Source organism: Megascapheus bottae, chromosome 9 (assembly GCF_031878675.1).
Source record: "Megascapheus bottae isolate mThoBot1 chromosome 9, mThoBot2.hap1, whole genome shotgun sequence".
Lineage (NCBI taxonomy): Eukaryota > Metazoa > Chordata > Mammalia > Rodentia > Geomyidae > Megascapheus > Megascapheus bottae.
The window spans coordinates 67,145,087-67,155,217 of NC_143517.1; the positions used below are offsets into that span (position 1 = coordinate 67,145,087).

The 10,131-nt window shown below is 62.5% G+C and overlaps 2 protein-coding genes across 3 annotated transcripts in view; one reads left to right on the plus strand and one right to left on the minus strand.

The window, feature by feature from the left end:
- The window catches only part of LOC150059301 (maestro heat-like repeat family member 5), a 37,818-nt gene extending 36,534 nt beyond the window's left edge, over positions 1–1,284 (minus strand). The window contains exon 1 of the mRNA XM_090339480.1: positions 1,140–1,284. Coding sequence (XP_090195606.1) covers positions 1,140–1,219 — 80 coding nt within the window. The 5' untranslated portion in view covers positions 1,220–1,284. The remainder of the gene's footprint in view (positions 1–1,139) is intronic.
- Positions 1,285–4,755: 3,471 nt separating this feature from the next.
- Positions 4,756–7,520, plus strand: C9H8orf90 (chromosome 9 C8orf90 homolog). 2 transcript variants are annotated; one of them, XM_090338738.1, is made up of 2 exons: positions 4,756–4,835; positions 7,039–7,520. In XM_090338738.1, exons 1-2 carry the CDS (start codon positions 4,772–4,774, stop codon positions 7,518–7,520), a joined length of 546 nt encoding a protein of 181 aa, XP_090194864.1. In that variant the 5' UTR covers positions 4,756–4,771. The 2 variants fall into 2 exon arrangements, with proteins under 2 accessions (XP_090194864.1, XP_090194866.1); XM_090338740.1 differs by having other exon boundaries at positions 4,757–4,827; positions 7,028–7,520.
- Positions 7,521–10,131: the final 2,611 nt, after the last annotated feature.

A 10,131-nucleotide genomic window follows, 5' to 3' on the forward strand; every position in this document is an offset into this window, starting at 1 on the left:
CTTCTCCAATGAACTGCGGCTCAAAGTGGTGGAATGCTACCCTTGAGCACAAAAACTCAGGGACAGCACCGAGGTTCTGGGTTCAAGCCTCAGGACTGACACAAAAAAGGCAAAAAGGCAAGAAGGAGATATGGCTCAAGTGGTAAAGCACCCACAGAATACACATCAATCTTGACTTCAATCTCCAGTACTTAGAAAAACAAGCACCAAATCGACCCAAACCACAGACATCTGAATGAAGCACAGGTGATGCTATGCAGAGACACTGATCACAGGAGAGAGACAGAGGCCAGTGTGGATATTCCCCTGCTATCCCGGGAGAGCTTTGTGGCCCCACTCTGGTACTGAGTTGGCTGCTCTGGGCCTTTTGCTCAGGCACCACTTGTACTGGCACACAGCCCCCTGCACAGATGCAGAGCAGTGCTTGGACTTATGAAAGCCACAAGCACAAGGCTGAGGCGTCCTTCTGTGAGAATGGCCACAAAAACAAACAAAAAATCACCACCTACAGCACAGCCAGACCTGAAATCGACCCCCCCTGCCCCCGCCTCGTGCCGTGTGAGCTTTGTAATTACCTGGCGGGCTTAGCTGCCAAATCGTTTTTTGTAAAAAATGGGACCTGCCCACGGTCCCATCCTTGTGGCACTGACTGGGCCTCATAAGGTGACAGCATGTGGTGATGCCACCCGTGTGTGTGTGTGTGTGTGTGTGTGTGTGCGCACGAGTGCACCGTGTTTACCTCTAAAAGCTCAGCCCCACGGAAGCTCAGGCCTGCTCTCTATCAGCCTGAAGGTGGAGAGTACCCACTGTGCTGCTATTAAATTGACTCCTAGCTTGGTTCACTGAGGGCTGGTGACTCTATTGTTAGGGGGTGCAGGGTCCCCCAAATGGCTGGGCTATTACAAGCTTGGCATACTACCTGCCACCACCTCCAGAACAGCCACAAAAGCAAATTGCCTACAGTGCCCTCCCCCTGCCAATTCCCCCGCCCCAAGCCTTGTGCCCTGGTATCCAGGAACATGGCAATGCTCATTTCTTAAGCGCTGGAACCGTGGACTTCTAACAACAACCCTCACTGAAAGGAATTGTCCGGTCACCTCGCTCCGGCCCTCCCCAGCCCAGCAGGACGCCGGGCGGACCTGGGATCGTGGGTCATGGCTGGTGAGATTCTCTCAGCTGAGGCGTGGCTGTGCAGGCTCTTAAAATGCTGCCTGTCCATGCTGGTGCGAGGGGAGGACCCACAGAGCCCTGTGCCAGCTCTGTCCTCACACCCGGTGGGCCAGGTCTAGCTCTGGGCACTGTCCCTCCTTTGCCCTGGCCGGCTCTGACCTCACTCTGAACTCACAATGGCTCCAGGATGTGGGCACTGGGGTGGGGCCCCAGGGAGGCCTCCATCCACGGACTCCTCCTCTGGGCCTCAGCTGCCCCTGGCTGAGCGCAGGAGGCCTGGGGCCCCCCTCTGGGTGCCTGCAGGCATGTGCCTGGGGTCCCCTTTGCTTTAGAAATGGGACCAAGGGCTCCGAGAGAGGCTGATCAGGGCGCTCCCCCTGAATCACAACCAGCTCCTCCCCCGCCTCTGTGTCCTGGGGCCGGACACAGACTCTCTGTGTGCCTCAGTCTCATCTGTAAAATGGGGGCCCAGCTACCAACTCCCCGGCTGTAAAGAGGCTCAGTGCGGAGCTGGAGAATCCCAGCAGTGCCCAGCAGATGGGGAGACCTTGTGATTCCAGCGCTAGCCCCAGGGCAGGCACGGCATCCCTGTCCTAGCCAGCGCATCTGCCAGGGGACAACAGTGTCCCTATGGGCCGATGGTGGCATCTGGAGTCTTGGTGACGCTGAGGTGGGGGGGGGGCAGGGGCTCCTGAATGCAAAGTGGGAGGCTGGGTGCGCAGGGAGGGACATGGCTGCCTAGCAGTTTGGGATGTGGGAAGTCCTGAGGCAGGTGGGCACGGGCCATGCCGAGGCCTCGCCAGGGCCTGGGGCCCCGGCCAGCGGTGGAGGGGAAAGCCAGGTGTGGCCCACGCTGTGCCCAGGGAATTCCATCTGGACAAGGCAGGGGATGTGGGAGTGGGCTGGCCAGGCTGCCGTGGACAGAGATGGTCGGGGACCAGCCTGGCCTGGTCAGCGCTGGGCCCTGGACGCTGGGTCCTGATCTTCAGTGCCCCAGTGTGTGCCGCTGTGCGCAGGCCCCGCGGGCTGTGCCTCGGGGTGTGTGTGTGTGTGTGTGTGTGTGTGTGTGTGTGTGTGTGTGTGTGTGTGCGCGTGTGTGGAGGGAGATGAGCCCAGTGCTGGAGGGAGCCCGGCCGGTGTGGGGATGCCCAGGTGCCCAGCCTGCCACTGTCCAGCACTATCTTCACCAGCTCTGGGCTCCCCACAGCCCTGGGCACCGTGGAAGTCGGCTCTTTCCCTGGGAATTATGGGGGTGACCAGGAGGGAAGCTCTGGGCTACAAGTAGGAACCGGGGAGCCAGAGAGGGCTTTGCACGTCCTCTGGGGTGGGTGGGAAGGGACAGCCTTGGAGAGGACGTGGGACACTGCTGAGGCCTGGGCTGTCCCCTGCCCTCACACCACCTGAAGGTGGTGGCACCAGGGTGACAGGGCCCGCTGTGCTCCAATCTCCCCACGAATCACCCGGGGAACCAGTGAGTGACTCTGGCCTCCGCTCGACCCAGGCTGCCTGCCTCCGGTCATCTAGAAGCCCGCAGTGCCTGTGGCGCTGGGGTTGAAGCTGCGAAAGGGCCACACCCCAGCCCAGGCCAGACTGCAGCCAGTGGGGAGGAGGGAGTGGTGGAAGCAGGGCCCATCAACAAACCAGGGTGAGAACAGGTCCCAGGATGGGCTGGTACCCTCTCCCTGGGATCTGGGCAGACCCCTCCCACCAGTCCAGACCCTGCTCCCCTCCCCTCCTAGCCGGCAGGTGGTACTGTGGGCCGAAGTAGGACTGGTGGCCTGGTGGCCAAGGGCGCAGTGGGAGATGTGGGCCTATGACTGGGCAGAGGGTCTAGGATGGGGAGGGCAGAGGTCTGGCATCCTGCCACTCAGGGTGAGCGTGGAGGGGCTGGGCTCTTTCCTCACGCCTCTCGGGCAGTACGTCCTCCTCCCTAAGGAGACTCCTGGCACTCTCGTCCCTGGAGACCTGGCCAGGGCACCTCCTCTGTGAAGCCTTCCCAGAGCCTCTGGGCTACGTGGGTATTTGCTTGTGCTGGGCCCCTCGGGGAGGGAGGTCCCCAGTCCCATCCACTGGCTGCAATGGGAGAGGCTGTGTCCCTCTGCCCGCTGGCCCTGCCATCCATGTGGCAGTGTCTGGGCGAGGCAGTGACGGGCCCCGTCCCGGCCAGGGGTCAATAGGCCATGTAGTAACGTGTTTGTTTTGTTGCTTAACCCTGGTGACCCCCGGCCTGTGGTCCCATCCTTATGGACTGGGCATCGTAAGGTGACATCATGGGGTGACGATGCCCCCGCCCTGCGCGTGGTTAGGACAGCCTGCCTGCAGTCCCGTCCTTGAGGTGACTGACCATGGGCAGTGGAGGTGACTGTCACCTGGGTGTGGTGCTTACCTCTAAAAGCTCAGCCCTGCAGAAGGTCGGGCTGCTCCCTATCAGCCCAGAGGAGGAGAGCAGTTGCTGCACAGCTATTAAACTGAGTCCTAGCTCGGATCACTGAGTGCTGGTGACTTTATTACTGGGGGGGTCCATGTCGCCCTAAAATGGCTGGGGTATTACAGGCAGAAGGTGGAGGCCATCTCAGAGTCAACACAGCCACCCAGTCAAAGGTGGGCAAGGGAGAACGGACATTTCTCCAAATAAGACAAACAGCTACAGGCCTGGGGACAGGTGCTGGGTGTCACACACCACCTGGGAGAGGAGAGGGATGGAGTCATGGTTAGGCATATTTCTCTCCTGCTAGGATGCTACAGAAGACTCGCAAGGCCAGGGGATGTGCACAAAGGAAGCTCTGCCTTGCTGGTGGGGTCCTGGCACCGGGCAACTGGAATAGAAAAGTGAACACCAGCGATGCTGCGGTCCAGCAGCCCACCTCTGGGCAGACATCTGGAAGAATCAGCAGAGTCTGGACTAGGCGACCCCAGCACAACCAGGAGCCGGCACACGGGAGCAGCCTCGAGCTCCACACTGGATGAGTGGACAGGGAAAGGCAGAGCGCGGAGCGGAGCCCAGCTCAAGAGGGAGAGCTGCCGTGCTGAGTGTTGTTGAGCCAAAAGGCTCGGCAGGTAGATGCAGCCTGGTCTCGTGTCTATAATAAACCTAAAGTCTTCCCTCACAGCAGAGGAAATCAAGTCCCACTCACCTTGCAGGGCTCAGGCGGGGTGGGGACGCACGGCACTGGAGTGACCAGCTTGTGCCCATCTTATTCTTGAGCTCCTGAAGGGCCTAGTTCTTTTGAGTTCTTTTCTGTTTTGTGCTAGTATTGGGATTTGAACTCCAGTCTCTTGATCCACTTGCTGGCTTGGTGTTCCTTAACCGAGCTACACCTCCAGTCTATAATTTTGGCAGTTAATTGGCACTAACTAAGAGTGTCTCACACTTTCTTGCCCAGGCTGGACCTGAGCCACAGACCTCCAGATCCCAGACTCCTGAAGCCAGGATTCCAGGTGTGGGCACAAGCCCCAGTTTGACCCCTTTACTTATCTAGTGCCTCATCCAGGCGGTTTGTGGGTGGGGTCCCTTTAAGCTCAAGGTTCTTTGCTGCACAGAAGGCTATTCCAGTCTCCGGGGCAGCCAGGTCAACAGAGCCTTGACGCCCTCTCTGCTGACATGGCTTCCCCCTGCTCTGGGGACCTCAGCCCTACAGGTTTGCCCCCTCCTCCCATCTCGACAGGTGAGACCCGTGGGCAGGTTGAGGGAGTCTAGAGGCAGCGGGGGCTTCCAGCACGGGAGGGAGTGGTCAGGGAAAGTGGATGAGCCTCTCTACAGCAGAGAGGCAGCAAGGGGAGCAGCTCTCTCTTCAAGGACCCTCCCAGGAGACAGGCTTTCCCCACCCTGCCTTATGGCTCAGACCTCAGGCCCCCAGGCTCCTGGAGACTCCACCCTCCCTGCTCCGTCTCTTCACTCACCCCACCTCTCCCTTTCTGGCCTGGATTCATCTCCTCCAAGAATCTCCCCTGCCCCAGTTCTCCCCCTTTGGAGACCCAGTGGCCCCCAGACCCAGCTTGCCGCTGCCCTGCTCAGCCTGCACCGCTCCCAGCACCTCTCCCCCTCCACCTGTCGGCAGCCCCCGGTGTTGCTGGCCCTTCCTTGCCCACACCCACAGCTCAGCTGCAGAGCAGGGCTCTCTTCTTCCACTGCTGGCACCTGGCATCTCCACAGGGGGCTTCCTGCCACCCCTGCCCACCTTCTCCTAGCCACAGACTGGCACCTCCTCTCTTTGTCCCCTCCCTGGCCCTGGCCACCATTTAGAGATGGGGGCAGCTGAGAGAGTGGCAGGCGGGGCAGGAGGGGTTGAGAGTTCAATTCCGGGCGGGTCAGTGGCTATGGATCAGCAAGGTGAGTGGTGCAGAGGGCAGGTGTGGGGGGTCCTCCCTGGGACACCGCCGAGGGGGGAGAGGGAAGAGAAGAGGCTGGGAGCAGCGATGGGCCCTCTCTCCATGCCAGCCAGGAGTGAGGAGGAGGCAACCCAGATGGGGCGGGGCGGGGGGGCGGGGGGAGCTGGTCATGCGCTGACCTTGGGCCTGTCCAGTGGAGGCCCGAGAGCTGACCTCAGACCAGCACCGAGGAGACCCAGAGTGACCCTGACCGGAACCGCTCCAGGGAAGGGCTGGAAGTGGAAGCCTGATTGGAGTGGGCTCAAGAGCAAATGGGAGGAAAAGGCAGGGCAGCAAAGATAAACGACCTTCTGGCGGAGTTTTGCTCTAAATGAGGAGCAGGGAACTAGAGCAGGCGCTAAGAGGAAGTGGGGTCGAGCAAGAGGACATGACATTGAACTTTCATGCTGCTGGGATGGTGGAGATGGCAGAACGGCCTGGCAGGAGGGGGAGCAGCGGGAGGAAGAGTGGATGCAGGGTGGCTGGGGGGTTGGCCTTGACTGGGGATGGGGGCATGGTGTGGGATCCGGGCTCCTCAGTCCTCCCCGATGGCCTCTGTGTCAAGGACACAGAAGGGCAGTCCAGCTCCTAAAAGCGCACGTGGTTCAGCTTCAAAACTCAATCGTAATAATTCCTCCCCCTTGCCCTCCTCCCCAGATGCCTTCCCCCCAGATGCCCTCCTCCCCAGATGTCCTCCCCCCAGATGCCCTCCTCCCCAGATGTCCTCCCCCCAGATGCCCTCCTCCCCAGAGGCCCTTGCCCAGATGCTCTCCTCCCCAGTTGCCCTCTTCCTCAGATGCCAACCTCCCCAGATGCCCTCCTCCCCAGATGCTCTCCTCCCCAGATGTCCTCCCCCCAGATGCCCTCCTCCCCAGATGCCCTCCTCCCCAGATGTCCTCCTCCCCAGATGCCCCCCTCCCCAGATGCCCTCCTCCCCAGATGCCCTCCTCCCTAGATGTCCTCCCCCCAGATGCCCTCCTCCCCAGATGCCCTCCTCCCCAGATGTCCTCCTCCCCAGATGCCCCCCTCCCCAGATGCCCTCCTCCCCAGATGCCCTCCCCACAGACGCCCTCACTTGGACCCCTGTCCCGAGGCTCGCTGGCCTCCCTGCTGCTGCCCCCGTCCCCCCAGGACCAGGACCGTCCTCACGGGTCGCAGTCCTCTTGTGCGGGGCTGGAGGGCGTGGGGCTGGCCACAGCTTCCCCTTTGCGTGTGTGTGTCACTCTTGGGTCCTGGACTCGGGGCCTGGTGCTGTCCCTGAGCTTTTTCGCTCAAGAACGGCACTCTGCCGGTGGAGCCACACTGCGTTTTTCTGGATGGTTTATTGGAGATAAGAATCCAGGGACTTTCTGAGTCCTGCGCCCTCAGCCTCCGGACAGCTGGGGAGACTGAGGCCCGGGGAGGGGAGAGGGCAGCTGCGGCTGTCCCTTCGTGCGCCCGCGGCCGGTCCGGGGCGCGCGTCTCCGCCCCCTGACCGCCCCCTCCCCCCCGCCCGGCCAGGCCCCGGGACGCCGGCCGCCGCCGAGCCCCGCTTCCCGGACATCTACGGCGGGGACGCGCGGCGCTGGGAGGCGCACTTCCGCGGCATCGGGCGCGCCTACCGCGCGCTGGGCAAGGAGGACGACTTCGCCATCCGCGTGCTCACCGAGGACTTCACGCTGCCCTTCCCGTTCGCCTGGCCGCCGGGCCCCGAGCCGGCCCTCGGGCCGCTCTTCTACGACCCGCGCGACCGCACGGGCTTCGACTTCCTGCTGCGGGGCCCGGGTGCCGCGCCGCCCGCGCTGCTGCGGCCCCTGCACGCCACGGCGCAGGCGGCCGAGCGCAAGCGGCGCCTGGAGCAGCTGGCGCTGAGCTACGCGGGCGCGGGCGCGGGGCCGCCCGGCCTGCTGCTGCTGGCGCCCGGGCCTGCCGGCGCCTTCCCCGGCCCCGAGCCCGGCCGCCCCGGCTGGCCGGCGCCGTCCCCGGCCCGGGACAGCGAATAAAGCCCCTGCCTCGGCCCCGAGCCCGGCGAGTCTGCGGAGCGCCGCGGGGACGGGGCGGGCGGGCGGGACCTCCGGGCCGCCCTCCAGGGCGCCGGGCAGCGGCGGGGGCCTGGGAAGCGGCCCGGTGGGAGCGCGTCCCACCCCGGGCCTGCCACCCCGCAGCCTGGCCCCAGGAAGGACTGAGAACCCGCCAAGCCCCCTCCCCCCGGGGCTTGGGGTTCCTGGTGAGCAGAGCCCGGGTGGGGTGGGCTCGTGTTTCTGCCCTCGCCCCCTTCCCCTGGAACCCAGAGGTTCTGCTGAGCTCCCAGGGCTGGAGAGAAGACTTCCCCGGCCCTTTTTCTTTTGGCTTGGCTGAGAACCTGCCGGGCCCTGGAAGGAAAAAGGTGGGCAGCCACTGGTGTGGGCTAAGGAAGGGGTGACGGTGTCCCCCTCGGCCGCCCCCTCTCCCTGTGGACTTGTCCACCCAGTCTTAGGAGGATGTCCACACCACACAGAACCAGGCTGCTGGGGCCGCCGCCATCGTCACAGTCATCCAGTGTTAGTTATCTGGGGTCTCCAAAGCCATCACAGTCACGAAATTCAGCCCAAGAGGGTCACTTGGGGGAGGAGGGGGGTCACCCCACCTGGACAGGAGAGAGAGAAGTGAGACAGGCTGCCCTGCAAGCCATCCAGCTGTGGGGCCCCTGCCTTCTGGAAGGTGGCAGAACGAGTGACCACTCAGCGGTACGTCGATTTCACTGACTCACGAGAGCCTGTGCTTCTTTGAGAACTTCATTTTTCTAGACATTCATTTTCGAAGTGTGAGTGGGTGGGCCTGATCCCCCCACTGGTCTGAGAGACCCCCCCTTTTAAGCTGAGTGGCTGGGCATCCTGGAGGAGGGAAAGGGTGAGGGTTATGACTTCAGGGCTCTGGTAACCGGGATGTCTAGGATCAAGCTTCGGGGAAGGTTTGACCTGGGGGCCCAGTGTGCCATACAGGCCCTGCCTTTCCCCATGGCATCACCAGCAGTAGCAATGACGGTGACACCCCTGCTGCTTGTCCACTGTCTCACCTTATGCAGGACCCCCCCTGGTTTCCAGGAAGGGTGTCAGAAGGAGCAGCACCTGGCCTGCAGGCCTGGGCAGAAAACAGCACTCCTCAGTGCATGGTGTGGCAGGGTGGGGCGGTGGGAGGCAGGAGAGAAGATGGGGGTGGGGCCTGGCTACTGGGACCCTAGCTGGATAGTCCCCTCTGCTCCCTCAGCACACAGGCAGGGCTTGCGTTGCCTTTTTGCCATGGCTGCCTGGAGGCTCAGAGCTCAGTTGCTCAGGAACATTCCCCCACTCCCGGGGGGAGCTTGGCCCTCTTCCCCTTCATGTTGGCCCCTCTAGCTGCCTGGCTTCTAGGATCAGGTATAAGCACGAGGCTTCAGCTACTCGGGGCTGCATGACAGGCTCTGCCATGGCCCCTGCAGCTCCCAGGAAGTAGGGGGTGAGACTACTGGAACGCCCAGGTAGCTGTGGTTGGTCTGGCTGCCGCCAGGCATTGCAGCTAACTACGCTGGACTGGGCACTGCGTCCTCACCCTGCCTCATGGCACCCTGACCCTGCCTAGGACTCTCACCTCACCTCTGAGCAGAGGGGGGACATAGTGGGCCACTTCCCCTTGGGGTGGGCGCCCTGCACCCAAGGCGGCTCCAGGAGACAGGTGACCATCCTTCCCTGGGCGAGACGGGCCCTCCTTTGATTCCCTGGACTGCGGGGCATGGGTGGGCTGGCCTGCTCCTCCAGTTTCCTCAGTAATAGACTCCAAGGAGGAGCAAAGATGTTTAATTAATTGCAATTACAATCTTCAAAGGACGCCCCGAGTTGAAAGTTGTTCCTAATTCCTGTTATGTCAGCCAGCTCCCCACATTGTGGTAGACTTTCTGATGGAGGATCATCTGCAAGGACCCATTTTGCTCCCCCCTCCCCCACAAGGCATCAGAGAGCTGGGCTGGGGGGTAGCAAGGGTGGGAGCTGGGCAGCAGGAGACCACAGGCAGTCGTCCTCTGCTTGTCCTGGTGCTGGGCTGGGCCTGTGGCGTTGCGGCGGGCACGGGCAGGCTGGCTGCAGAGTGAGAAGTAAGACTCTGAGGCCTGGGGCCTGGCTGGGCAGCTCAGCTTCCCCTGATGGCTTGGCAGGCTGGCCGGCTCTGGCCCACGTGCTACACGGATGGAGCGTGAGGATGGTCTTCGCCGGGGGGCACTGAGCTGTGCACCTGGGCCCTTGGTTCCTCTGGCCTTGTCAAGGTCTTCCTCCGTGCCTTGGTTTCCTCATCTGTGAAGCCTGTGGGCTGGGGCGGGTGAGAGCACACTACATACAGCCGTGAGGGGATGAGTCGGGGGGCCTCTGCTCCTCCTGACCTTTGCTGACTCGGGGACAGCTCCTTCCCCGACGGGTGGCCCCCACAGCCCCTCATCTTCCTCCTCTTCTTCCTCTCACTCCTCCCCTCCCCCTCCCCCCTTCCTCCTCCTCCTCCTCCTCCTTGCTTGGGGCTTGAACTCAGGACCTGAGGACTATTTCTTAGCTTTCATCTCCCAGGCTGGCACTCTGTCACGTGAGCCACAGCTTCCCTTTCCCCAAGTACTTC

What these genes read in the sequence shown, in the direction of transcription:
- C9H8orf90 (XM_090338740.1), top strand. Translation starts at nt 4,772, where the DNA reads ATGGCTTCCCCCTGCTCTGGGGACCTCAGCCCTACAGGTTTGCCCCCT. An exon ending in GGTTTGCCCCCTCCTCCCAT is followed by an intron (nt 4,828 to 7,027) that starts CTCGACAGGTGA and finishes CCCCCTCCCCCC; the next exon opens with CGCCCGGCCAGGCCCCGGGA.